This window comes from Bombus vosnesenskii, unplaced genomic scaffold, assembly GCF_011952255.1.
Source record: "Bombus vosnesenskii isolate JDL3184/JDL3185 unplaced genomic scaffold, Bvos_JDL3184-5_v1.1 scf7180000013304, whole genome shotgun sequence".
In the NCBI taxonomy this organism is placed as follows: Eukaryota; Metazoa; Arthropoda; class Insecta; order Hymenoptera; family Apidae; genus Bombus; species Bombus vosnesenskii.
This window is the reverse complement of record NW_022882953.1, coordinates 896,993-922,290: the sequence shown is the minus strand read 5'-3', so window position 1 is coordinate 922,290 and position 25,298 is coordinate 896,993. Positions and strand designations below refer to the sequence as shown.

Here is a 25,298-nt window from a genome sequence, read left to right as displayed (position 1 = left end):
AAGATTATTTGCGACAACCTTGACTCAGATTTTGAGTGCTTATTCTCTGGAGATTCCCTCAATTCAATCGTTAAGGTGCACGATATATAAAGTTTGACACTTGACCGATATTACCAACTCGCTAGAAATGTCTTTCAATAAATATACGCGGATGTTACTTGCGAGTTGCTATATTCATCACGAAGTAGCAAACTTCGTCATCACTTTTCTGAACAATTCATCAATCTGGATAGATGATAACGTAGTATCTGTTGGAGATGAATCTTCTGTTCGCAAGACGGTGTTGGATTTCTACGACTATTTTCGAGCGAGATCTTTTCGTTCGCTTTGTAATGAAATTTTCCAATCGAATAGCGTTGATGTACGCATTAAAAAATGCGTGAACGTAAATAAGAGGTCAGTAATAATAAGAAGATATACGAGAAGAATATATGATTCATAAACGAGAGATCGGTCTTAAAATACTTCAATTTCCGTCTCCATTTATAAACTTCAGAAATTCTTTTCATTCTATTGCTATCGCTATATTGTACATAAAACATATACACGACATATATACTGATGTGAGAATGTAATTTTTCTTTGGTCACGTTTTAATGTAACGAACTTTACGTAACAGAAACGGACATGGCTGAAACGTTAATGGACGCTAATGACAAAGAACACTTTTTCCATCAATGATATTACAGAGCCCATAATCCAGGCTAGTGATTTTGTGTGCTTAAAATCATTTATCTACTTATGAAACACGGTCCTTTAATTTCTCAACCTTTGTCGAATCATACGAACGGTATTTTATACTTTAACCTATTTACTCTGATTAGCCTACATTTTTCATTTAAAAATTTTTCACCTTGAACTGTACTCCAATAAGATAGAATTTTAAGAATTAAGAATTTTAAGATGAAATAAGATAGAATTTTATGAAATGCAGAAAAGAAGCATGACGATGTAGCTAAAGGAAAATTATTAACGATTAGATGTTGTAATGACGACTAAAATGTTTGGCTTTCGCTATAATAACAGTACCGCGAAGTAAAAGCAGTTGAATGCTTAACCATATGATTTCACTACACGATGAACAACATGCATGCCCTAGTAACACATAATCCATCTACATAGACATAAATACATGAATCGAAAAATAATTATACTATAGTGTAACATTGACATGTTTAAACAACCAGTCGGAACAACGATTCCAATTGTACTAAAATCCTTCGTCGATAATTTTGTAATTTACACAATGAGTTCGTAGAAAACCTAACATAAAAGAAAGAACTTAACCCTGTTACGCTTTTTAAAATTCTTTTGACCCAATTGCGTTTTCCTTCTCTCAAACTTTTCGAATTTTGCAAAATAAAATCGCTTGAATTCCTTTCTTGAATGTTGCGTCAACGATCCGTTTCTTTTTGGATTGGAAAATTCTCTAACCAAACGCTATTGGATAAAAAGAAAACGAACATTTTTACTACTGTACAAATATAAGAAAACTTTCCGGTCAAACGAAAAATAGAAAAAAAGAAAAAGAAAATTTTTTCAATTAAACGACAGCAGTATCGAATATAGGTGATACAGAATTAATTTAATCGTAAATAACGTTTAAATAAAAAAAATTCCAAAGACTATAGAAGAGTTACGAAAACAGAGGAAATACAGAAACAGACATTTTCTACCAAACAATAGACACAAACATGGACAGTTCGCAATTGAGAAAACGAAAAAGAAGAAACCTGCCCAATGTATAGTAAAACAACGTACGATCACGCACGAATAGAACGCACTGACTCACCACATGAGATCTGTGATGCTGATGATGCATTGTATGATGATGATGATGTCTCATCTCCTTAGCGTGATGCTTAGCATGATACTTGCTGCCCCTGTGCGGTGGATAAGTGTGATAAAAGATAAGGTCGTAGCCAGGCTGGCGTCACCTGACCTCCGCCATTTCGCACTTGGACACCGCTATCTGCCGGTTGTTAGGATGATTCTGATGGCCTGGTACGGTCAGCTGGGCCGAGCAATTGTTGTGAAGCTTTCTAGAGGCGTTGTTCGTCTGCATAGCCATGTTGTTCGATTTCTCGTCGTTTTGCGTCGCGTTTTCCAACGTTATATCGTTCTCGTCCAAATCGACCGTGAACGCGATACGATGATGAGCCGGCAGCATTTTCACGTTCGAGCCGATCGGCGTCACCGTGGTGGCTGGATCCAGCTTCACCAGGGCTGCTTGCAATTGCAAGGCATCCATGTCTCACAATCCAGCCTCGCGATCTTTCAAACGACCGAAAAACCAAGGGAAAATAGACGAATCGATCGATCTCGGGGGGACAATCCGACGAGACGGCTCTCGCGGTCGTTCAGTTGGCTGACTTATCGTCCAGATATCGGATGACGTTGATCGGATGAAAACGCTAGTTCTTCCATTTGAAGCAATCGACGTCGAGTTTCTCAACCTTTATCTTTCACGTGGTCGTTCTTTAAAAGAACCGCTACGCCCGCGATCGTTCCTTCTTCCCTCCTTTTCACGTGGATATTTCGAGAAACGGGACGGAATCATAAAACAGCAACTTGACCCTTGAATTCTCTTCCGTCGTACATCGAATCATCACACAAATATGCCCGTGCCTATTTTTACGCTTCTGGAACGCCTTTCGATTCTCTCGCCACTCGTTCAACCAGACTACGAAGAAATTCCACGAACAAATCCAACAGATTTGCGTGCTTTTTAGACTTTCACTTAATTACGCGACTTTCCGTTCACTCTCGATCTTCTCGAAGTACAGATTAATTTAGGAGGCTCTCGTGTTTATTCATCTTTCGAGATATACACTCTGCAAGGAAATATAAACGGCGTTTCAGACTTGCAAAGGCTTCTCTAGATTCACAGACAATCTGTCTTGTAGACGTAGTCTCTTGTGTTCCACTTCGACGGAAGACAAAAGACTTGCCAATATTGACTGTCCGTGGACACGTGTCCGCGGATAATTGTCTGGAAATCTGGACAAGCCTTAAACCTATCAGGATTACGAAACCACGAAGCCTAATACGTCTCGAAGCAACGTTTTGTAAGACTGCTGGGTTGTTACAGGCTTTCTGACATATCTGAGACTTCTTGAAATTATCATTGAAACTTTAAAACTTTAAAATACCTCAAACTTTTTCGATAGAGACACAAATTCAAAGAGAAATTCAAAGGTAGGTATTCAATGTTTAAAATCTTTCAATCAATGAAATCTAAAGATGAAATGCCACTTAGGTGGTTCCACGAAGATTTTACCTAATTTTTCCAAATTTTAGTACATTATAATCGATATTATCGTATCGTGTGTTTATTTGTTCATTTTTAATTGCTATTAATCAGTTCATTATTTAAAGAATCTCTCTTGAAATGATTAAGGTAAACAAACCAGCCAGTTTTACGAACATAATATCTAAAAATTGTTCCTCGAGTTCATACGTCATCGATCATCAATAATTTCGCGAACGTCGGTTGGATTAAATAGTTTCTAGGTGCTCGTCGCAGGCTGCACGCGACTTCCACGCACCCTGAACAATAGGAACCCGAGTGGCCATCAGAGATCCGCCTCGTCATCGCGATTATGATTCCGGACAGCGCGAGATCCCGTGAAACTGCTTCGTTACGTGTCGTTGAACGATCCTCGAGATTTAACGGAGGGACCCTGTCGTATTTCATTGCTCCACCAATATTTTAGATACGCGTGAACGTTGCATTAAAATGAGCAAGTTCATTCTCGCTATGAAGATAAGACGCTGTTGGCACGAAATAGGAAGCTACCTATTTGGTACGCGTTTAGATTTCAAAGATTGGTCGAGTGGAACACGATTGTTCGAAGCGTTGTAGATATCTCGAAGAGAGTTTTTAGAAACTAGTTGAGAAATTTTTTACTATTTCATTTAAATCTTTTATTCAACATATTGAAGTAATATCAAGAGGACAAAATTATTGTTGTTATATCTATATTTAGAGGTAGGATCGCGTTAGTTATTACTTTATTATTCGGATGAAAAACACTTCTCGGAGCCGAAAAACCTACACGAAGGGACAAGAACGAATGAATGAAAAGGAAGTCTTAAACTATCGATCTGGTCTATCGACCGTGTCTAGTAATATCTTCTAGTTACTCCTCTTTGTAACTAACTGTCAGCATATAGATGGCGAGCGAGAACTCACGTTGTCATTTTCAACAATTATACCGCACGATTATTGTATATTTTACTCGTGGTAATTCAGGCTTATTTCAAACACTATTATATTATGTGTTGATATATGTACGAGCATATAGAGATCTTTAGTTGTATTAACGCTAGAACTACCGGCGGTAATAATACAAAATTTATACCAAATTAAAATAAGGATATGTATATATTAATAAAATGAACGACTGTGTTATGATATTTGTTCACCGTTAGATCGATGGGATGAAGTTATATCGAGTGAACGTGACTGAAAGCTTCAACTGATGGAACTATGTATTTTTTACATGACTGATACAAGAAGCGATTTTACGTGATTATATGCGTGAAGATAAGAAGATAAGAATAAAATTTGGTTAATCAGGCAAGCAACAATATATACTTACTTTACGCTGATGTGAGTTGTAAACCGGGAAATTGATATAAAAGATAGTTGCAAGCAACTGATTCGAACTATTGGTTTTAATAATCTCATTGTATAGATTATTTGCTCTTTCTTTAAATCGAATATTTCAAATTGTAAGTATATAATATATTGAAAATTCCATTGGAAAAATAGTAAATGGTACCAAGCACAAAGTCGATTTATCGTAAGATTCGACGATTGAAATTATTTTACGACGTCCTATTTTTAGCAAGAGCAGCAAAAGAGTTTGGCTGCGATCTAATTGTTATACAACTATGCAACTTGAGTAACCAAGGCTATTACGTCTGCCAAGGTGATAATTAAGATTGTGGAACAAGTTTGTCAAGGCGATAATTAGGATATTCAAACTTTAAAAAGTTCCTAATTGTACTATTATAAAAATATAAAGGAGAATTAAGACCAGCGTAACGCGTAGTATTCATAAGCTTTGAGGATAAAAATTAATAAAAAGCCCCTTAAGCTTTTGAGACAAGGTGAAAAAATTTAAATTGCAATAAAAATTCTCCATCGATATAGACCACTTTGACACTTTTAATTTTCCTAAGAAATAACGTGATTTTATTTCTTCTGCAATATTTCGTTTCGAAATAAATTTAAACAAACTATCGGAATTATCCTCCGCTTGCAATTATCTACGTTTATTAATTATTTATTCCGCTATGATAATATAACCTGCAAACTGAAGACAAACCAAAAGTCCGAAAGAAATTCACATGTTTTATTCGAACGCCGCATCGGATGTATTTCCGGCTTGCAACTGGAGACGTTAACATGATTCATATCCCAGACGCTGGTCGGCACAGACAGAAGGTAGAAAATTTGCATATAACATGCTAGAGACGAGGCAGACGTCGCTGCATCTCTAACGATTCTTTTTTTATTCCACATACTGGAGATCGACTGAAACTCGAGACTTCTTTCGTCGAACGTGGGTGGATTCAGCTTATATAGCGTCGCAGAAATCGCTCAGTGTCCAGAACAATCGATAAACAACGAGTTCGTGAACCTACCAATCTTACACGATCCGTAAATATCATTAAGTTTTACGATTCCTGATTTAGCGATGGTTGGAAGCGTTTGCCGCGGGTCACAATATTGGAAAGTGCTAGTTTTCTCTTTAATTGGCTTTCTTCGTCTCTCAATCTGTAAAATTAGTTTGTTTGATAAACATGTATAGATAAAAGTGATCAGTGAAAAAATGAAGTTCAATGACAAAGCAGCGAACTGTAATGAAATTTCTCGCAATTAAGAAGAAGTTCGTAAAACTATTCTTAGCACCTATGTGTTTTCATATTTTCCTCCTTACATCTTTGAATTTGCAACCGTTTAATTGCACTCGAGAAAACCTCTCTGACTTTCAACGATTGTTAGTTAGATAAACGTAATACTACGTTTTTCCAATGGAGCTAAATGTAAGACGTTGACTGTTTAGTTTCAGAGATTTCTTGTTAGCGGTTATCACGAAACTCACTAGCCGGATAACACGACAGCAAAAATTACATTACCTCACGATAAGCAAACTTTCTGTATACGATTATCACGCGACACATAAAAACGAGATATTTCACGATCCACTGCCAACGTTCAATTGCCCCAACCACATGTTAATTGTAATACGTATATGTAAGTATATTTCTGCAAAACCCACGCAGTAACGAAAACTCTACAAAAAAGGAATTCTCCGGACTATCGGTGAACCGAGTAGAAACCCCTATCTGATTCGAGTTAATGTTCGAGAAGCAGTCGAAGTAAACGTACGGATGAATAAACTGAGTAGGTTTAAAGGCCCGCTTGCTCGTTCCCTATGGGGATGTTCACCGTTGTCCTTGGAAGCGAGCGGCAATTAAAAACGCCTATTCCACGGATTACCTATTCGCAAACGAGTCAGAGGCAGACGAATTTTATACCCGCTTTATAGAGCTTTACCTTGCTTTATGTTCGGTGCAGAAAGACGGCGCAGGTATTCGTGAAAGGAATTCCAAGGGCAACGGTGTCTGGGCCTCGAAAGGACGGTCAACGCACCACAGTTTCCTTTGTGCGATTCAGCCGCGTTTCTAAATCGTTTTCACAAACTGTTGAGAGAGCTGGAACGCCTAGAACGCCCACGGGAATCAGCCGTTTCTACCTTCGCCGGGGAGACATTGTACGCGTCTGGTGGAACACGTTTTTATACTACTCGAATCGATTTCTCTCGCTCTTAGATAGGTTGAGAGGGAATACGGCTGGGGTTACAAGATTTTTTGATCGCGCCAGGTTAAGTTTGATAAATTTAATGGTAACGAGGAAATAATTGAAACTGTACTAGAAATAGGCTAGCATTCACAATACCGTGATATTGTGAAATAGAAAGCTACTCAAATTACTGCAAACCCCTTAAATAGCAAGATCGAATATATCCTCTTAGATTGCAGAAATATACCTATCAACTGTCTAGCTAAATGTATTCCGTAATGATGCAAAATCATCTCTAAAGATCATAGTTCTCTAACGACTACCAACTACCAATTTGGAGCATCCCGCGACAACTAGAGATCAGTTGTCTTCATCTTCCCTTGATTCAACTCGTTAAGCAGAATGTAAAAACGTGGTTAACCTAAGGTACAGATAAATACACCCTAGCCTACCTTCAGACAAATTAACCTATCTGGTCGCTAACGAGTGAAGAAAAAGCCAAGCATCAATCTCTCCGTTAACGCCCAAAGATGGATCACGCCCGTGTATCTGTCATTCGAGCGTGGTTACCGACCGGGAAAGAGAATCGCAGGATGTCCCCGATGACGAAGCCGAGTTGGTCGTTAAAGGTGGACACAGGCCCGGTTGAGTGGCCCGAACAAAGGATCTCGAACTGGACAATGGCTTTTTCTTGGCGTTTCTGACGACCTTTGCCGCGAGAGAGGAGAGAACAGAATGTGGCAAGGGACCACACAACACTATAGACGGCTCTTTAGCAGCCGTAATGACAACTTCTCTCGGTGTGGCGCGACTAGTCGTGGTGCGGCGGTAATTAAAGGGCGTGGAAACTAGGTAGCTCGGCGCTCGGCTACCAGGGCCACTTTTCTTTCGGCACAGATACGATGAAAAGTGAACTGTTCCACGCTCCGCTACGCTGAAAAGAACACCACGATGTGTACAATACCAGCTGGTAAGCACGAAAAATTTTCACTCAATAGTGAGAAACTTGGTGCCGCGAAAGGATAAGCTTTGTCTCTAGAAATAATAACGCCCCGGACGTTTGATACACCAGATTAATTAATAGGGAAACGCGCCGGTTATCGTTTTCATCGTCGTGCCTTTGTTCCACGTACGTGTTCCATATATGTTGTTATTCAATACATTGGAGATTGTGAAATTGTGTTAACGCAATATGTATGTCATTTGCAACTATTTTTCCATCAATTTACGATATCGATCTCTAGCTTTTTAATATTCTAGCCGTGAAACGGAGCACCAAGGATTTGCTTAAACTGTTGGTTTGGGACAATGTTCAGCTGTTATAACATTTGCGATTTTTCTCCTCCGTATCTTTCCTGGAATTTCCGACTGCGTTACTCAGGATCAACATTAAATGTAATCTAATTACAATTTTAATTAAATGAAAACGCTAAATAATAATTAAACGCCGTCCTTCTGTAGAAACAGGTTTAATATCTCTGCATATTCAATTACGTTATTTTTCAATTTTCATTTATATATTCTTCTCAAAGGGAATTTTATATTTGCTACTATCAATATATTACAGCGATATCATTCGTGTCAGCCTTCTAAGGTTCACAGTGACACCCGGTAACGATACTTGAGAATTAATCTCAGCCCCTAAGACACACAAAGCAACCAAACCAAGCCACACAAGATTCCTGTCAACATAATCTACCTCCTGTAACCTAATCAGCTAATTCGCAAACGTTTCCTCCCGACGCCAACCAAGTATCTATAACCTGGATTCGAGCATCCGAAATATCTCCGACCTTCCACCTTATCCACAAATATCAGCCTTCCACCTTCCCTCCGCAAGTTTCTATTTCTTCATTTCTTCCGCAAGAAACTACGAGCACACGTGGAGCCGCTATCTGTCCCGATATCACCATCGATAAATCGAAATGGGAACGAAGGTCCAGGATTTTCTATTAAGCCGACTGTTCGCTAGCTGCCAAACGTCAAGAAGCAGAGTTACAATTATCGAGGCCATTCGTTCGTTACGAGACGCTGGATACCTTCGTTTTTTCCAATTCTTTTGCCTTCTCCGATGCCTTTACTGACTGAACTGACCAGAGCTACTCTCCGCGTGGACTTTAAGTGGGGTTACCGGATGGGGGTCAGCTGTTATTGGCGTGTACCGTTCGCCACGTAAGTGCTAAGTGCGAGAGCTGCGAGGTTACCGACGAGATTACCCCTGCAACACCAATAATCGAGTAATAACGAAGTCGACCGGCTCCGCTTCCTCTTGTACCTACCTATCTCGGAAGCGACGCAGATTCCACGGCAGATCGGTATCAGAGGCCATGGTTCGGACCACACTGGCTATAATCTGGCATATATGTGCTTCGAAATTACTCGTTACATACATATAATACTTTGAAGAGATACTCGATGAATGGACTTCGTGGAATTGTTTAAACGTTTCTGGGGATGGTTTTAAAGAGGTGAGTAATTTGGGGGTGTTGGTGCGCTGTTACTGTTAGTGCTGTAACTTGTTGTTCGAAGCTAAGATATGAGCCATGTAAGAGTTACGTAATACGTATATTATTGTTAAATGTATGCGGTATATTATGTATAACACTGTGTAATGTGTAATATACTGTATAATATAATACGCAGACTGGTTAATACCTGGTTTTGATAGAGAATTTCAACACTATATAGAACTTCGAATTAACTGCTACGGTGATACGAGCTTCTCAGAAATAAAACTGATCAAGTCACTTTCCATGAGTTCCACAATTTTATCTTCGTATGTGATTAGTATCGAGCTTCTCAGAAACGAGTTATCCACTTGCACGAGTTTATGTGTTTCAAGAAAATGGTATATACATGCGATAATTTCAAGAAAATTGTAAAAAAAATTCTGACATTCAATATAATGTCTCTGAGCAGTTCCAATAAAATACAACGATACCTTGATAAAGAAATAAAGATACACAACAACAACTAATATAATAAGTACCATTACTTTTTTATTCAGATAATCTTACGCTTCGATTAGATATTCGTTAAAAATATTATATTACTGTATGTCGTAACGAATGTTATAATATCACGAAAGAAACTATACGACGTGCCTCGAATCTAAAGTTAATCGTGCGCGACGTATCGAATCACGATCGATTCACCTGACGACGCGGAGCGTTTTAACTGTAACGTCACCGGTGAACTTTCATTGTTTGTCGCCGGTTACCTCCGCAATTTGTAATTTAATAATCCCTATTAATCAGCGTCAGGAGTTCGCTGTCGTGTTTCGCCGCCTCGCGGAGGCCAACCAACGGGAAAATAGCGTCGCAGCCCGTGAAGATAAAGTTGGACGCGATTCGGACACGCTGATAAGGGGTGAAACGAGCGTGGCTGTGGAAATGACGGCTCAGACGGCGATTAGCCTTCTCGAGTAGGTCGAGGGAAAGAAATTGCACAATGGGGCAGAAACGACGTAGAAACGACACGAAAAACCACTATTCTTGATAACAAACAATGGCCTTTGTTTTACTTTCTACGATGCGATTACGTTAACTGATATTTTGATGTTGTCACTGTTTGCCGGTATTAGAGGCAAGTATTTTTTACAGATCGAAACGATATTGGATAATAAAGGCAATCTATATTGGTATTAAAGGACATTTTATCACGCGAGATGGATAGCTGTTTTTTTATGTAAGTTAAATTATAGGATCGTAATGTAACGTAAAACCATGGGAACAATGAAATGTATTGAATTGAAAAAATATATTGTGAAAATGAATTGTATTGAAGGTTTGACGCAACAAGTCGGAGGAAGGTGATTATTTAGGGAATAAAATTATAATACTATGCGTAGAAGCAGATTTGGGGATAGAATATTTTTATGTTTACGAACAAAAGGATTTATATCCACCAGTAATACTGAATTGTATATAGATATAGATCTAGTAAAAATATTCGAACAATAAGATTTAAGAAATTATCCAAGAATACAAAAGCAATAATACTCATCGTTCCGAACTAGTCATTTCTCGAGACACTTTCTAAAATCCCAATCGTTCAAATAAATCCTATATAGCGCTACGTATCGTACTACACGACGTCTTAAAATGAAAATCACGAAAACAACTATCCATATATTCAAGGATAAAAATAAAAATTTCTTTAAAGAATAATACAACCCCATAAGAACTTTCTTCCACTCGAACAACATTCCATTCCAATAATCAACTTAAGCGTCTCTTCTATATATATATATATATATATATATACATATATCCTATCCGAGTCTCATTCCGAAGTCCTGTTAAATCCAAGCTAAGCTGAATAGCCATTACGCGAATGCTTCCGTGTTTCGTGTTCAAACGGAATGATTCCAGAAGTGCGTACGATAAAGTTATCCGGTGCTTTGCTGCTTGGCGAAATTATCGGAGATACGATGTCGTCGTCGTTGTAGACGCGTACGTGATCGTAAATCGCGCGCAACATAACCGTGTGTTTTACTCGCGACGACGACAACGATGGTCTCTACGACACGAACTTCGAGCAATACCTGCGTCAAGACATTTTCCTTGGAAAACCATGGAGAGATAGCTGCAGGGGTTGAGTGGGAAAAATGAAGAGATAAAGAGACGTACGTTCCATAAGTTACGAGACCGATGGTTTTCAATATAAAGTTTAATAAAACATGTTCGTAATAAGACCCTCGAGGTATAAATTTATGTTGCGAATTATTTTAATGTGTACTCTACTCTGGTTTTAGTTGTAATTAGACTGTGAATTTTTATGCGAATTCGTATTATTAAGAGAACGATTAAAGAAATGTAACCTAAATAGAGTACAGCTTCTACCCTGAATTTTTGTTTCATATGTTTCTGCGTCTTATGTACATTTTTTAACCAGTTATTTATAATACACGCAAATTGACGAGTATCGTTTTCTTTTGATAATGACGACATCCATTCGCCTATTTCAAGTGTACTGATAATAAACGTCCCGTGATTTACTGATGGTAATGTTGGAAAGAGAAAGAACGAATGGAAGGAGAAAGAACAGGCGAATAAAAAGAGAGACAAAGGAAACGAAGGCGAGTGAAAGAAAGGAAAAAGGCAAAGTAAAAGAAAAGGGAACAAGGACAGAGAAAGAGATGGAATGGAGATTGAGAGTTGAAATAGGGGGGAAAAAAGAGAAATAATGGACCAACCGAGAAGTAAGTGGCAGTGTAAGAAAAAAAGAGTAGAAAAATCAGAAAGAAAAATCAGAAGCTGGAGAAAAAAATGATGAAAAAAGAGGAAAAAAATGAAGGAAACGACAGCGACAGAGAGAAAACAGAGGAAAAAGCGAAGGCGACGAATCGTCAATTTCGTTTAGGTACATAGGTGGACGTGTGACGGAGGCGAATCGTGGCACGGACAGAGGGAAACGATGAAAAATCGTTGGACGGTAGAGCGTCACGAACGAACGCAAGAGAAAATTGTAGCATTTGCGGCACGTGAGAGGATTGCATGCAGTCCGCGTAAAAGCTGCAAGAATCACTGACTGTGTATGTGTCTATACACGGTGAGTCACCGGATACAGGAGATCAAATAGAGTAGTGTTGGATTTCAGGGCGCAAAGAAACACGTATAAGATAATTTAAATGAAATTGTAGAGAAATTATGGTGTATATATGTAGTGAATATATATAGATGTTACGTGTAGATATTTTTGCGCGTAAATGGTACGGATAGTTTGCTGATTATAATAATTGGGAGAGGGTGCAAGAGATGAAATGTAAATGGTTCAAAGAGAACTCTTTCTGTAAATATAACAATACATTATGCAGTTGTATAATTCTTTTAGATAGAACCGTGTAGTTACTTCCTCGTAAATTACTGCAATTTATTATTCTATGTAAAAAGGTAATGAAACCTTGAATTATTGAAAAAATAATTAGTTCGTGAGATATCTTAATTACTCTATGAATAAATAAATTCTTTTTTATTCTCGCTAGATGTAACCATTTACAATCCTCATACTCATCCTTCTTTGTTTCCTATGCTGTAAAAAATATTTTCTATTAACTCGAATAAAATAGATTATTGGACAAATGATATATTAACAAAGGAAATAATACAATATATATAATAATTACAAATGGAACTAGTATCTAAGACAAAAAATAAGGGAAAAAAAGGAGAACCACGTTTCTTTCTTCAGATATCCAGATCTTCAAATTATATTTTATGTTCCTTCAGATCCAAAGTTAATTAAGTTCCACGTTTCTCGTAACTCACTTCGTATATGTGCAAACCTGTATCGAAATAAAGCACGAAGGTACTTCCTTCAGTCATGGCTGACGTACCGCAAGAGATATTAAGCTCGCGTAACGAACATCGCAACGTAAAAGTAAGAAACGCTTTCTAAAATCCTGCTAGAAGATATTCGAATCGGTCCACGAACATTCTGCGTTACGTTCTGTGCTTTTCTACCTTTAGCCATCAGGCAAGGGAAAAGAGCCACGGAAGTATTGAGAAAAAAATGATTCGTCTCGTTAGAAGTCGAAATTACAGGAAAACGAGAAGCACGAAGAAACAAACAGGAAGGAAAAAAGGTTAGGTCGTTGACCAAGAAAAAAATCTCCTTTTACCATCTTTTCCTGCCATCACTTTGAGCATCTTCAAAGCAGCTACTACCCTTAATTTGGGAAAACATCGACTTTCATTTTGTTTCCATGAAACTAGTCTTTTCATAGGATTAATGCGTTTAGTGATCAACTTGGTGTCTAATGATTTTCAGATTATCCTTAAATTACTAAAATCTATTTACTTATCATTTAATAAGTATGTAGTATCTATAAATCTGAAGTATTAAGTTAAATCAAACATTAAAAAATTTAAGAAAAAAGTTAATACACTAGTGCAAAAAGAAAAAGATCATAAAGTGAAAAAGATATTAAAAAAATAAAAAAAGACCTAGTTCTGATATAGAAAGAAAAATAGCATGAAGTCAAACTAAAGTTAAAAGATTCAATAGCAATACATAGAAACAGCGGGATGATTCAATGAGATATTCCAACTTTTTCTATGAACTTCCAACAGTTCTTGACTCAACCTGCGATAAAGAGCTACTTAATAAAATTACTTTTCTATCAAATTCCTTATCGAACTTCCATATACCGATACCTTACGCTTTCACTATACCCTTGTCCGCTAACATATGTCCGCAGAGGATCAGATAATAATCAGCCAAAGCAACATTGCTATTCGCAAATACAAATTAGCTGACCTGTGAACTTGATTTCTTATCACGTCCAGCGCAACTATTTCGAACACGGTCGCATGCATATAAATCTAAAACCTTATCAACCTTACACACACCCAGCTACATATAGCTGTACGTACACAAGTATTCCAACACTTGCTTATTTCCCACGGGATTCGATTTAATGATATTGATTAATTCCCTCTGTATAATTGTTTTATACATCGTAGAAATTCATTCAACCAACGAATACTTATCACAGGGCTAATTAAAATTTATCGATAACTTGAAATCCTTAAAATTTATAGCCTACAACGTAGATAGACATTGTAGAATCAACGAGAATGTAAACATTATAGCTTCCATGTAGCTACTTGTAATTAACTTGTTCAATTTCTTTCTCTCATTCTCATACAACTAGTATACCCATAAAATTAATTCACGTATATATTACAAATTCAACCAGCATGTTTGAATACCCATCAGTAGATTGCGTACGTTTATGCAAATTCATATTTTCATAAACACAATCAAAGGAGCGAAACATAAGAAACTCGTTTCATCTGCCAAATATCATAATAAGCGCTTTACGCTGAATATTTTACATATTTTTGCATATTACACGCATTCTGCATATCTTTAACATCTTTTAATTCCCCACACACGCATAAACATTCTTGGTTCATTTACGAAGTACGAAGTGTATACGTACGAACATACACACGTATTATGAACACAATCAGAAAAAGAGAAAGCAGCGTCACACATTCCGCAAGCCTGTGATAGGAACGCGAACTATCCGCCACCCCATTTTGCAAAAATCGCTTTATTGCGCGGAAAAGAGGTGGTATCGCGTGCACTTTATCGTGGACGCTCGTCAAGGGTGAATAGAGATAGCCTGGAAGTGTTCCCCTCTGTGGACAGAACCTCGATATTGGACAGCAGGTTGGCCTGATTTACATTGCGCAACCTGTAGAGCGCCCGGTGGGAAAAATCGAAACGAGATCCGTCGAAAAACTGACCATTTTCGAGGAAACTAAATAGAACGCCAGCCACATCGAAAGAAATTTTCAGAAACTTTGCACTCCTGAATTTTATGTGACGACAATTTTTCAGCAACTTCTCACTATCGACTTTTATGCGACAAAGATAATCTTTTCTAGTAAAATTTCAATCCTGATTTTTATACAACGGCAGTATCGATTTTTCATATTATAAAGACAATTTTCAGAAAACTGTCACTTTTGATTGGTATACGATAAAAAATTTGTTCGATAAGAATAAATGGCGATTCCATCGTGAATCGTGAAATATCACGAACATGTGCATGTGATACGACTTATTTCGATATTAGTTTATATGCTAATTTTTTCCATCGACCGTCAATTTAATGACAGTGGATGGAATATCGCGTTTGCTGCATTCAACGAGATTATTGCCGATTCGTGGAAGTTTCTTTTTAAGGAACTGCATTTCTCTTTTTTCCTTTTTGTTTTACCTATTACGTAGTTATAGTATCCGTGGAATCTTTATTTGGAAGTTTCCTTTTACACGTGTCGATTAGGTTTTATTTGAAAAATTGCAACGTGACAAATTGTTTTTATCTTTTCTGTCGAGATAACCGATGTCTCTGTTGAAAAACTGGTATTAGTGACGAAAAGCTTTTTTGCGATAGATAGTTTTTCAGTGTCAATTTTGTGTAAGCTTTAGGTAGAATTTCTTGTACCGGCCGACAAACTTTTTTATCGATATCTTATATAAGTTTTATATTAGATCGATGATACTGCGATGGCGTAATCGTGAAATTTAAATATTTTAGACAATGTGCGCAACCGATTTCGGAAATAGTTAATTTTTATTCACGATATTATCAAACATTTCTTCCATGAATTTATTACGGTTATTAGTGAAATTAAATTCTATCTTTTTCTCTGGAAAATTAAACGCGACGAAACTTTGCCACTGTTTCGTGATCACTCTGTATATCAATATGCCCTATCTTTTAGTGACATTTGTGAAGGATTACGTTAAAGTACAACATTATTGGTATATGTACGAATGGATTTACGAGTTTTATAGTTATATTTACCTACGATAGATAAATCCCAAGCTCTCGTGCCATGAATAGTAATTTCTCAAAGTTAGAGGATTATATTCAATTCTGCGTTTGCGTGTAAATATATATACGTCTGTATTAAATATATTATTCATATCTTTTAAGACAAATTGCTATAAACGTAACTCGTACAAGTAATGTAGCATTAAATCAAAACTTTTCCTTCCCCTGCATTAACTATATGCTATTACACGTATATCAATTACAGTGATTACGATGATTGGAAAAGAAGCAGAATAAAACGTAATGTGTTTCAAAACGCATGTAATTATATTACGATTTTAAAGACGAACTTAGAAACGTGGAAATATGAAAAATTTAATGCCCGTAATTATACCGTAGTTTCTGAGACGATCGTAAAAACGAGGCAATAGAAAAAGAATGTAAAAATATTAGAAAACGGAAAAAATTGCGTAAGCAACGTATTAACATACAAAAGTATATTTATTATTATTTGTTGCCTCTGTTACGTAAAACTTGATTTATTGTCATTGATAAAGCGTAAAAATCACGCGACAAATGTTTAATCACGACATTATTGATTCCTAGAAGCGGTAAGGCCGATCGCAAGGCCTGTTGGTCCCGATTCGCGAGTCACGATCGATCGATCGACGATTGAGATCAGGCCCAAGCATAAATTCACCGGCAGCCAGAGATTTGCTCGTGCATAGCCAATAAACACGCCCGGTTAATGATTTATCGCGATCTCACGACTGACGCACATATGTAGCTATATACGTACATATACATATCCGTTTTCTATCGGTGCATTCAGATCAAACTTTTGTCCACGCATTGCCCGTAACGAATCGTTAGAGAGAGAAAGATAGAAAACGCTTTCTTTCGCCAGAGAGAATTCTGAGTCATAGTTATGCATTCGAGTGCACCAGAAACCGAACTCACCAGCTGTGCATATCCGGAGGACCGACTGCAAGGACTGAGTTTTCGATCATTCATGCGTCCACGTAGTTCGAATGTTATGTTGCACATTGTAGATCAGAACAGAAGTTTGTTTCAAATGGTTTTAGGGTGTGTTAAATACTGAAATGTTGATACCTTTGTGAGCCATGTTGGGAAATATTTAGATATTTCTGTTTGTAATAAATTATGTTAACAAACAGTGAAATGTCGATTCTTTCCTAATAAATTGCGTTTAATAAATGCAATACTTGGTTTGTAAGAAATTCTGAAGGAGCCTGCTTTTTTCTAATAACTTGTGCGAACAATGTTCAATGATGCGAAGAATTGAAATAAACGAAAGAAATGAAAAAAGAACTGTGAAATTGTCTCCTTATCTCGGTAATCTTATGCTGCTGAACTATTGGAATTTGTCCGTAGAACATATGCCAAGATCAAATATGCGATCAACCATAAAACAGATCCTAATCATCGAGTCGTTTTAGAGAATAGCGGAGCTTTGGCCGACCAATGGTAATTACTATTAATCATTTTCGCGCTGCCTGATGTGTGGTAATTAATACCAGCCGCGAGAAAGTTGCACGTTTCGCTGTCTACTGCGAACGAACACGAAGAAGACGACGAAGACGACGATGACGACGACGATAATGATGATGATAATGACGATGGTGCACCTCCTTGACTCTTCCTGGGTTGAAGGCTCGTTTTTGTTTTCCAACCTGCGGACTATCCTGACCTATGACCAGAATCGTTTCTCCGCGTGAATATCCTATGTGTTAAATGCAAATAGACAATTTTGTCTATAATTAGTAATATATTTTGCCCCATTTTTTATCATCCTTTCTCATCACTAAACCTTAACTTTTGCATTTCCATTTTATAAGATTAACGTAGCAACGAATTTAGATTTTCAAGGAACCGCGCTACTTATGGTACGACCTCATCCGAGGCAGAAGTTTCTGAAATACTACCGTTAGCTATAGATTCCTTATGTAAGATTTCAAGCCATAAAGAACCACTTTTTCTGTTCATAAACTAAAAAAAAAGTTGTACATCGTATTACATCGAAGAAACAGTAAAACAATAAATCCCGTGTAGGGCGGAAAATCAGGTTGGCGAAAATATCCTGTGCGAATTTCAAAGAAGAGGACTGCGAAGGAATACAACCTGATTCCTCGCAGAAACCAGTTGACTTTGAACCAGTGAAACGAGAATTGTTTGCGCTCGAGGTTTCAAAGCAGCAGGATCTGCCTTACACCAACACAATAGTTTCGATTGAAACGGTTTGACCGAGCAAACTCCGTGTCTACAAAAGCTTCTGAAACTACTCTATAGCACGACACAGAATTTTGAGTTTCAATAAGTCGATATAACCGCTAGTTAATGGGAAATAATGTAGCGCTGGAGGTAACAAGTTTTGCCAACATACGAAGTTCAAAAGGGGTCGAGAGATCATTAGAATTTCATAAAAGAGGATCAGTAGATGGAGAAACGAAGGACGCTTTAATATTACACGTCTCGTTATCTTCTCCTCCTTTGGTTTTTAACGCGCGAGTTCAATACGAATTCCTTTAATTTTATTTTAATCCCTTCACAGACGAATTTTGTTAAAATCGAAAAAAGATTATTCTCTATTTTTCTCAAAATAATGAGCTCACGCGTATATGACGATTGAGCGTTAAAATTGATTATTCGTAGTCGTTAATGATTCGGTACACTCAGAGATATTTTATCGCAATAATCTTCGTCGTATCTTTTCGAATCCGGTTCCCCCGTATCCCTCGAAAAGCTAAATTATATTTTATTTCGTTTGGTTTTTTGAAAAACTTTCGTTCCAATATTTATATTACACGTATTACGTGCAAAACTATATATTTTTATATAAAATTCTCGTACTTCTGAGTTACGTGACCCGCGCGGAATATGTTAAAGCGTAATATACCATCTACTGATGCAAATGTTTATTTACAACTATTTCATCGGAGTTTATACCGAGCTGTCGCGATAAACTCATTCGAGTTGCGTTCAGTAGTTTCCAGCAGACATTTTAAGTTTCAGATATATGTTTGATGCTCGCTTACGTGCGATCTGTTGCTATACGAATATTTATGAGACTACGCGAATTCAAAGCGTATTCTCCGATTAGCGAACATTTACGCGAAACTAAGATCATACTTTCCTGATAAACATATTCTGCAGCTGCAGTGAGTAACATAGCAATATCTCTAAAGAACATTATCTTAATTTTTTTTCCACCCATCCTATTTTGTACGATACTATAAATTTCCCTGTGAAGCACCTTCTTTGGTTCAGTTATGCTACTCACTCTACGTATCACGTTGCATTGAAAGTGAGAATATTACTCTCGACGGTAAAAGCGAGCGATTATATTGCTGTGACGATGAAGTTTACGCGGTCAACGAAACAACCTGAACCATCTGATACACTGTTAGCATTATCCAGTATTATGGATCGTTAAATCGAACCTATATCTTTCTACGAATCGTATGGAAGTTTCCCTGTCGGTCCATTAGACCGCCATTGTGACGATCTCGCAGCCATTTAATGGACTTTGACGCAAAAGAAAACTTTATCAACCCCATAGCGCTAAATATTCCGGACAGAAGAAAAGAACGGAGGTACATTTCGCGATAACGGCAGACTTCCAGTTCTTGTTAACAATCTTCCACGAGCAGACGTATCTACATAGAATGGTCGTTTCACTGCTGTGCAACCGGACTAAACTTGTAGAATAAAACGAAACGTGGAAGCGAAATAAATTTCGTTATTTTATCCATAGTCAATTTTCTGTTTAGCTTCTTCGCAGCTCGGAATATTTTTAACATACTCTCATTGATGATTGAATTTTTAGTCATTTTCTATATTATTTCTTCATAAGCAAAAAGGAACTATTATTAATTACAGACTTTGTTATTCTTGTTGTTAATAAAATAGACACCCGATTCGATGATTAATACTTGCGAGTAACTAGTATGTAACGTGTATTTAAACGTATTTTACATAGATAACGATAATTAAAGTACGATGAGAATAAAAATTAACTACTCAACTCTACTGCAAGCAATATTTTTAGTGATTGCTAGTCGCAGTATTCGATGAATTATAGATAATAGTATTATTCCAAAGAAGAATAAAAGAAAAGGTTGGAACAACGTCTCTCGACATAAACGTCGCTTCAAAGAGTTCAGATAAAGAATATCTGATTACGAAATTGTCTGCGGTAAACAATTTACGAAAGTATATATAATCAAGGTGTTTTGTACAAGGAATCGATGAACCGTGACAAAATCGCATATTCCATGTAGAATGCATAGTAACACGTAGGCGTACTGAATTCAGGACGCAAAACGAGCGAGAAAAGTTCGCGTAAATATACGTTCTACTTTGTTACAGATCAAAGTTGCACGATGTGCTCGTTGTTTTTCGAAAACTATGCCTAAATAACACCTTTCTGTTTCGCGATCAGATAAAAGCTTCCAAGTATTTTATCGAAAGCTTTCTATCTATTCAGTTGGCCGAACATTGTTATCGAACATTATTAAATCAAATATTAGCGTTTATTAGTACACGAATTCCATTACACTAACTTAATTAATCGTTTCGAACTAAAATCCGAATGTAGTTGTATTGATTCTTCAAGCGTATATTTTATTTTTCTACGAGTGTCTGAATATTTATGGACGATATAATCTATAATATAATATAATCTATAATAATCTATATTGTCTACATATTATATCAAGAAAAGGAAATTATCTTTTTTATAGCTGCAAGTCTTTCGTTTACAGTCAACAAATTTTATCGGACCAAGTCTATCTATGTATATTACTTGGAAGCCCCTTTTCCAAACTAGTATTATCCACACACATCGATACACCTATCGAAAGGAACACACTTTTCCTCGGCTGCCTGAAGCAATCACCCCTCTGTCGACCAATAGGTAACACACTTTTCCAATCCAAAAACCTTTTGCACACGACGTTCCCATCAATCCTACGATCCAATAGCTCTACCCTCTAAAAGCACGTGAAACGAGTTCTCAAGACTCTCGAGAGCTCCTCTAATTTCCACAAACTCATATCCAACGATCTAATCCCATACCCCGATGCACAATTTTCCCTAACAAGCGCAATGTGACTGAAAGATGCAATTCAGTCAAGACCGTACTCCATACTTATTGCAACCTATCGACATCTCCATCGTTTTCTTTCGATCGACAAACTGATCGACCAGCAAACAACGGACACATTTTACACACACGGTCGGACCTTATTTCCATCGAGGTGTTTTCCATTCGACGAAGATCAGACGATCAGACGATCAGACGATGTTGAACGAGATTTCAAAAATTTCTAGGCCCGATCACGTTCGCCGAATACGAACCTTTACGTAGCCAAATTAACCAACTGCATTTTTCGAATTGGTTTCTTTGACTAATATAATTATGACAGTAGTGTCTTATCAAAGCGCCAATGAAACTTCAAGATGTTTCACGCTATGTGATATATCTACAAAATTTTTTTTTCGTGAGTATTGTGATCAGTATACCTCATAAAAAACCGAAAAAACATCACAAAATGCAAAATAAATCTTTTCAAGTGACATTTGTAATCCTGTCTTTCCACTACGTTTCAATTCATGGAGTTGATAACACGGTTCCTGGGAGGTTTCATATCTGTCCGCGATATCTCTGTATTATTATCTTCGGCGGTGGAAAAACGAAAAACGCGCCCGCATATTTCCCAGCAGCGACGCTGCGACGCCGTCGACGTCCACGGCGCGACGCCAAGGGAGACGCCTGGAGAACGGTCGCGGTGGGATCGTCGACACGCGGAGAGGCCACGCGAGCCAGGTTCTCACACGCGAGAGCCAGGTCGTCGCGTACGGTCACGGCATGCATACGTGAAAACGCGTGGAGGACCAACGAACGTATACACAACCAGACGATGCAGATCGAACGAGTTAAACGACGACGTGAGCGACGACATTAGTAAGTACACTAGCAACGTACACGAATAACGTACAGAAATAACGTTCACGAGTATGCACGAACGACATATACAATAAGTAACGTACAATAGCCGAGGAATGTATGTGATATATACGAGTACCGAACATGAAATGGACGAGAAGACGCGTTAGCTTGCAGCCTGCAGCGGAAACGAGCAAACGAAAATTCTCTTTGCGATAGCGTCTCGGAGCAAATTTGTTTTTTCGAGACTGTTGGACAACGCACTTTCCACCGATCAAAGGAACACGTCAGAGCTATTCGATTTGATCGATCAGCTGCCGATGATCCGTTTTATCATTTTACAATGCCGCAGTCAATGGTGCGTAAGAACGGAGAAAGTGCGCGACTAATGAGATAGAGATATCTCACGTGATCCTTTGTTTTATTCCCCGGCCGATCAGAGATCGAATCCGAATCCCGATCCGACGGCTAGATCACCTCTCGACGATTGCTGTCGAGCAAGCCCGAAAAACCACAGGCCACTACTCTCTCTCTCTCTTTCTCAGTTCACACCTTCTTCCTTGCAGATCCAATTCACGCGTCTCTTCTTCTCCCGTTTCTTCCTCGATATTCTCCACCGCCGGAAATTCCACCAGTTTACATCCTTCCGGAACGAAGACTCGATCACTGTCACCCAAAGAGGATCGATGACGCGGAGACACCGGAGGAGCGAGAATCACGAAGGTCGACGAGTAGGGTGTCGCGAGTACCGCATCGACAATCTAGCACCACGTCGCCAACTTACTGGCTCTCTCTCGTCGAATCATCGCACGACCACGTTCAGAGATATAGCGCAACGAGGATCGACCCGATCACCAACGACGGACCAACGTTCACGACACCAATTGATAATCACGAGACGCATAAATATACATCGGTAACTCGATAATCGCGATATTCAAAACGTAAAATTGAACGAAACGTTACATGTACCGTGAGGGCCAACTATTCTTCCGTTACGTGAACGCGTTCTCAACGCTCGAAACAGCACACGACTTTTCGCGCTGGACCACCCGGAGCCTCGCGTTCCTCTGATTCTCTTCGCCGTCCTCTCCCTCGTACTGTGTATACGCCGATAAACCACCCACCTCCTACCCTTACGGCACCCTCCTACCCCGCCAACCCTCTCTTCTCTTCAACCCTCTAGCCTAGTAGTAGTAGGATGCGGGGAGTTACTGGGGTGGGATCAATATGAGGTTGAGCGAACGCGGGAAATTCGCGCGCAGGTCCTTCTCCACCCTCCACCCTCCCCTCCCTCCACACGATACTACTCTCTCTTACCCCCTACTCTTGGCTAACCCCTCTGTCCCTCGTCTCTGTCCTCTGCCCGCACCCTCTGTCTATCCTTTTTTAACCGATGTAAAGAGAGTACCTCGTACTGACGTCTATCTCGTCTCGCTCTACCACAACCCTTCTACGTCCGTCTCTCACCGATTTTCCCGCTCCTTTTTCGTTGCCTCGTCGTCCCGACGTCTCCCGTTCGGCTCGTTTCTCGGCCAACCTTCGCGGCGGAGAGCCCACCCTTCGCCTCGAACCTTCCACCAGCTGCCCTGTTTCTATGCCTCACCTGATTGTACACGCATCTAGGTGTATACGGTGACCAGTCGAACGGGGCTGTACTAGATTCGACAGATTTGGCGGTGTATTAACAAACAGGTTCGTTTGGTACCGATCGGTATACGTTCTATTGTTTTCACCTTGTCGTAGTTCTCACAGTTTCTAGGAATCGATCTTACAGTCTGCTTTCAATCGAGAACAGGAGTCTTCATGCTTGCAAAGAACAATCAACGTTGGATTGAAACTGCAAGTCGCAGAATTGTAAAAATTCTTTGGAAGGTAACCCAGGCAGCAGGATTAATTATTTGAACACTAATTGCTCGACCCTCGGTAATAATTAAAAACGCAAACCAAAGTGAACGACGAGGTTCGGTTAAACGTTATAACATTTTCTAACGAGAGAGAATGCAGCTCCTAGGAAAAGTAGCCATATTTTAATAAAAGGACGAGAATGCTTGTTTCGAACCTTTTCTATGTTGTCCCTTGGTGATGATTTTCTGGATTAGGATGTTAGGTCAACTTTGACAGTTCGTTCTTTTCATAGGATTACATACATATGCCTGGATGGAGGTTTGTGAGATTCAGTTATAGATTACTCAGGGTCGTTCCTGTCTGATTTAAACGACTGACTTTGTAATCTTTAAACTGATCGATTTCCTGGGTGCAGGAACCAGCGTCAAAGATGATCTTTTTATGGCGACCTTTTAAGTTATTTTATTGCGAATGAATTCTACTTGTTGCTTGTTTATTACAGCGGAGTGTCGTTTCGAAGGTATTCTAAAGGGCTTGAGTTTTGTGTAGGGCGTGAAAGGGTAAGGATCTGAGACTTTGAGAGGTCACAGTACTCATTAACAAGAATAGAAAATTCTTAATGAATACGACTTCTAAAATTATACGTAATATTTCTGGCAGAAAATATAACTTTTTATCTCTTTGTGGATGCATTCGTCTATAAAAAGGAATGTAGGGAATGAATGAAATGTTTAAAAATACGATAATTTTCTCATTTCTTTTAATTGATGTATCTAGAAAAGGATGTTTAATAAAAAGTTTTATATATTACCGTACATTTTATTCAGAAGTAAAATTGATTTTAACTTTTATGTTCTCTATTTATTATTTATTCTGAATGAACGATATCGTGAAACAGCAATTTATCATGGAATTAAATAACTCGGAGGGATAATGTTTAACAAGAGAGACCACATTAAAATTCAAGAAATTGATATCCGCGATTCTGTTTGACTCTGATACCCGGCGATTTTTATGCAACGTTCCTTCACGATGCAAATGCGATTTCGAGGAAAAAGTGTCCGATTCCTATGCGTTGCTTCCGTCGTGGATTTCCGCGGCACGTTGTTAAATTTGCAAGAAACATGTACTACGTTGCCAACGGTGAACCCGTATAAAATTCCGTTTCTAAGCAACGAACTCGAAAATTATTAATTCTCCAGCCATGCTATTGTATGCGTTTCATATTTCCAGGGAATCGAGCTATTTCCAAAAAATAAACTCTTCAAATTGAAAATAAAGTTATGCTACAATGAGAAAGATCGAAGATATACATTCGTGATACTGCAAAATAAAGAATAAAGTACGTATAATAGACTGAAAACGTAAAG

At 38.3% G+C, this 25,298-nt stretch overlaps 2 protein-coding genes across 3 annotated transcripts in view; both read right to left on the bottom strand.

Annotated features, from left to right (window-relative positions):
• Nucleotides 1–25,298, bottom strand: part of LOC117234290 (probable serine/threonine-protein kinase dyrk2) — a 266,454-nt gene that overhangs the window by 145,135 nt on the left and 96,021 nt on the right. The window lies entirely within an intron of this gene.
• Nucleotides 1,800–23,245, bottom strand: LOC117234296. The gene is made up of 2 exons (XM_033495372.1): nucleotides 22,633–23,245; nucleotides 1,800–2,834 (listed from the first exon to the last, which is right to left on the bottom strand). The coding sequence occupies exon 2, from the start codon at nucleotides 2,249–2,251 to the stop codon at nucleotides 1,934–1,936; it is 318 nt and encodes a 105-aa protein (XP_033351263.1). The 5' UTR covers nucleotides 2,252–2,834; nucleotides 22,633–23,245; the 3' UTR covers nucleotides 1,800–1,933.

Excerpts from the sequence above, each read along its gene's own strand:
- LOC117234296 (XM_033495372.1), bottom strand. The coding sequence starts at position 2,251 with ATGGATGCCTTGCAATTGCAAGCAGCCCTGGTGAAGCTGGATCCAGCC.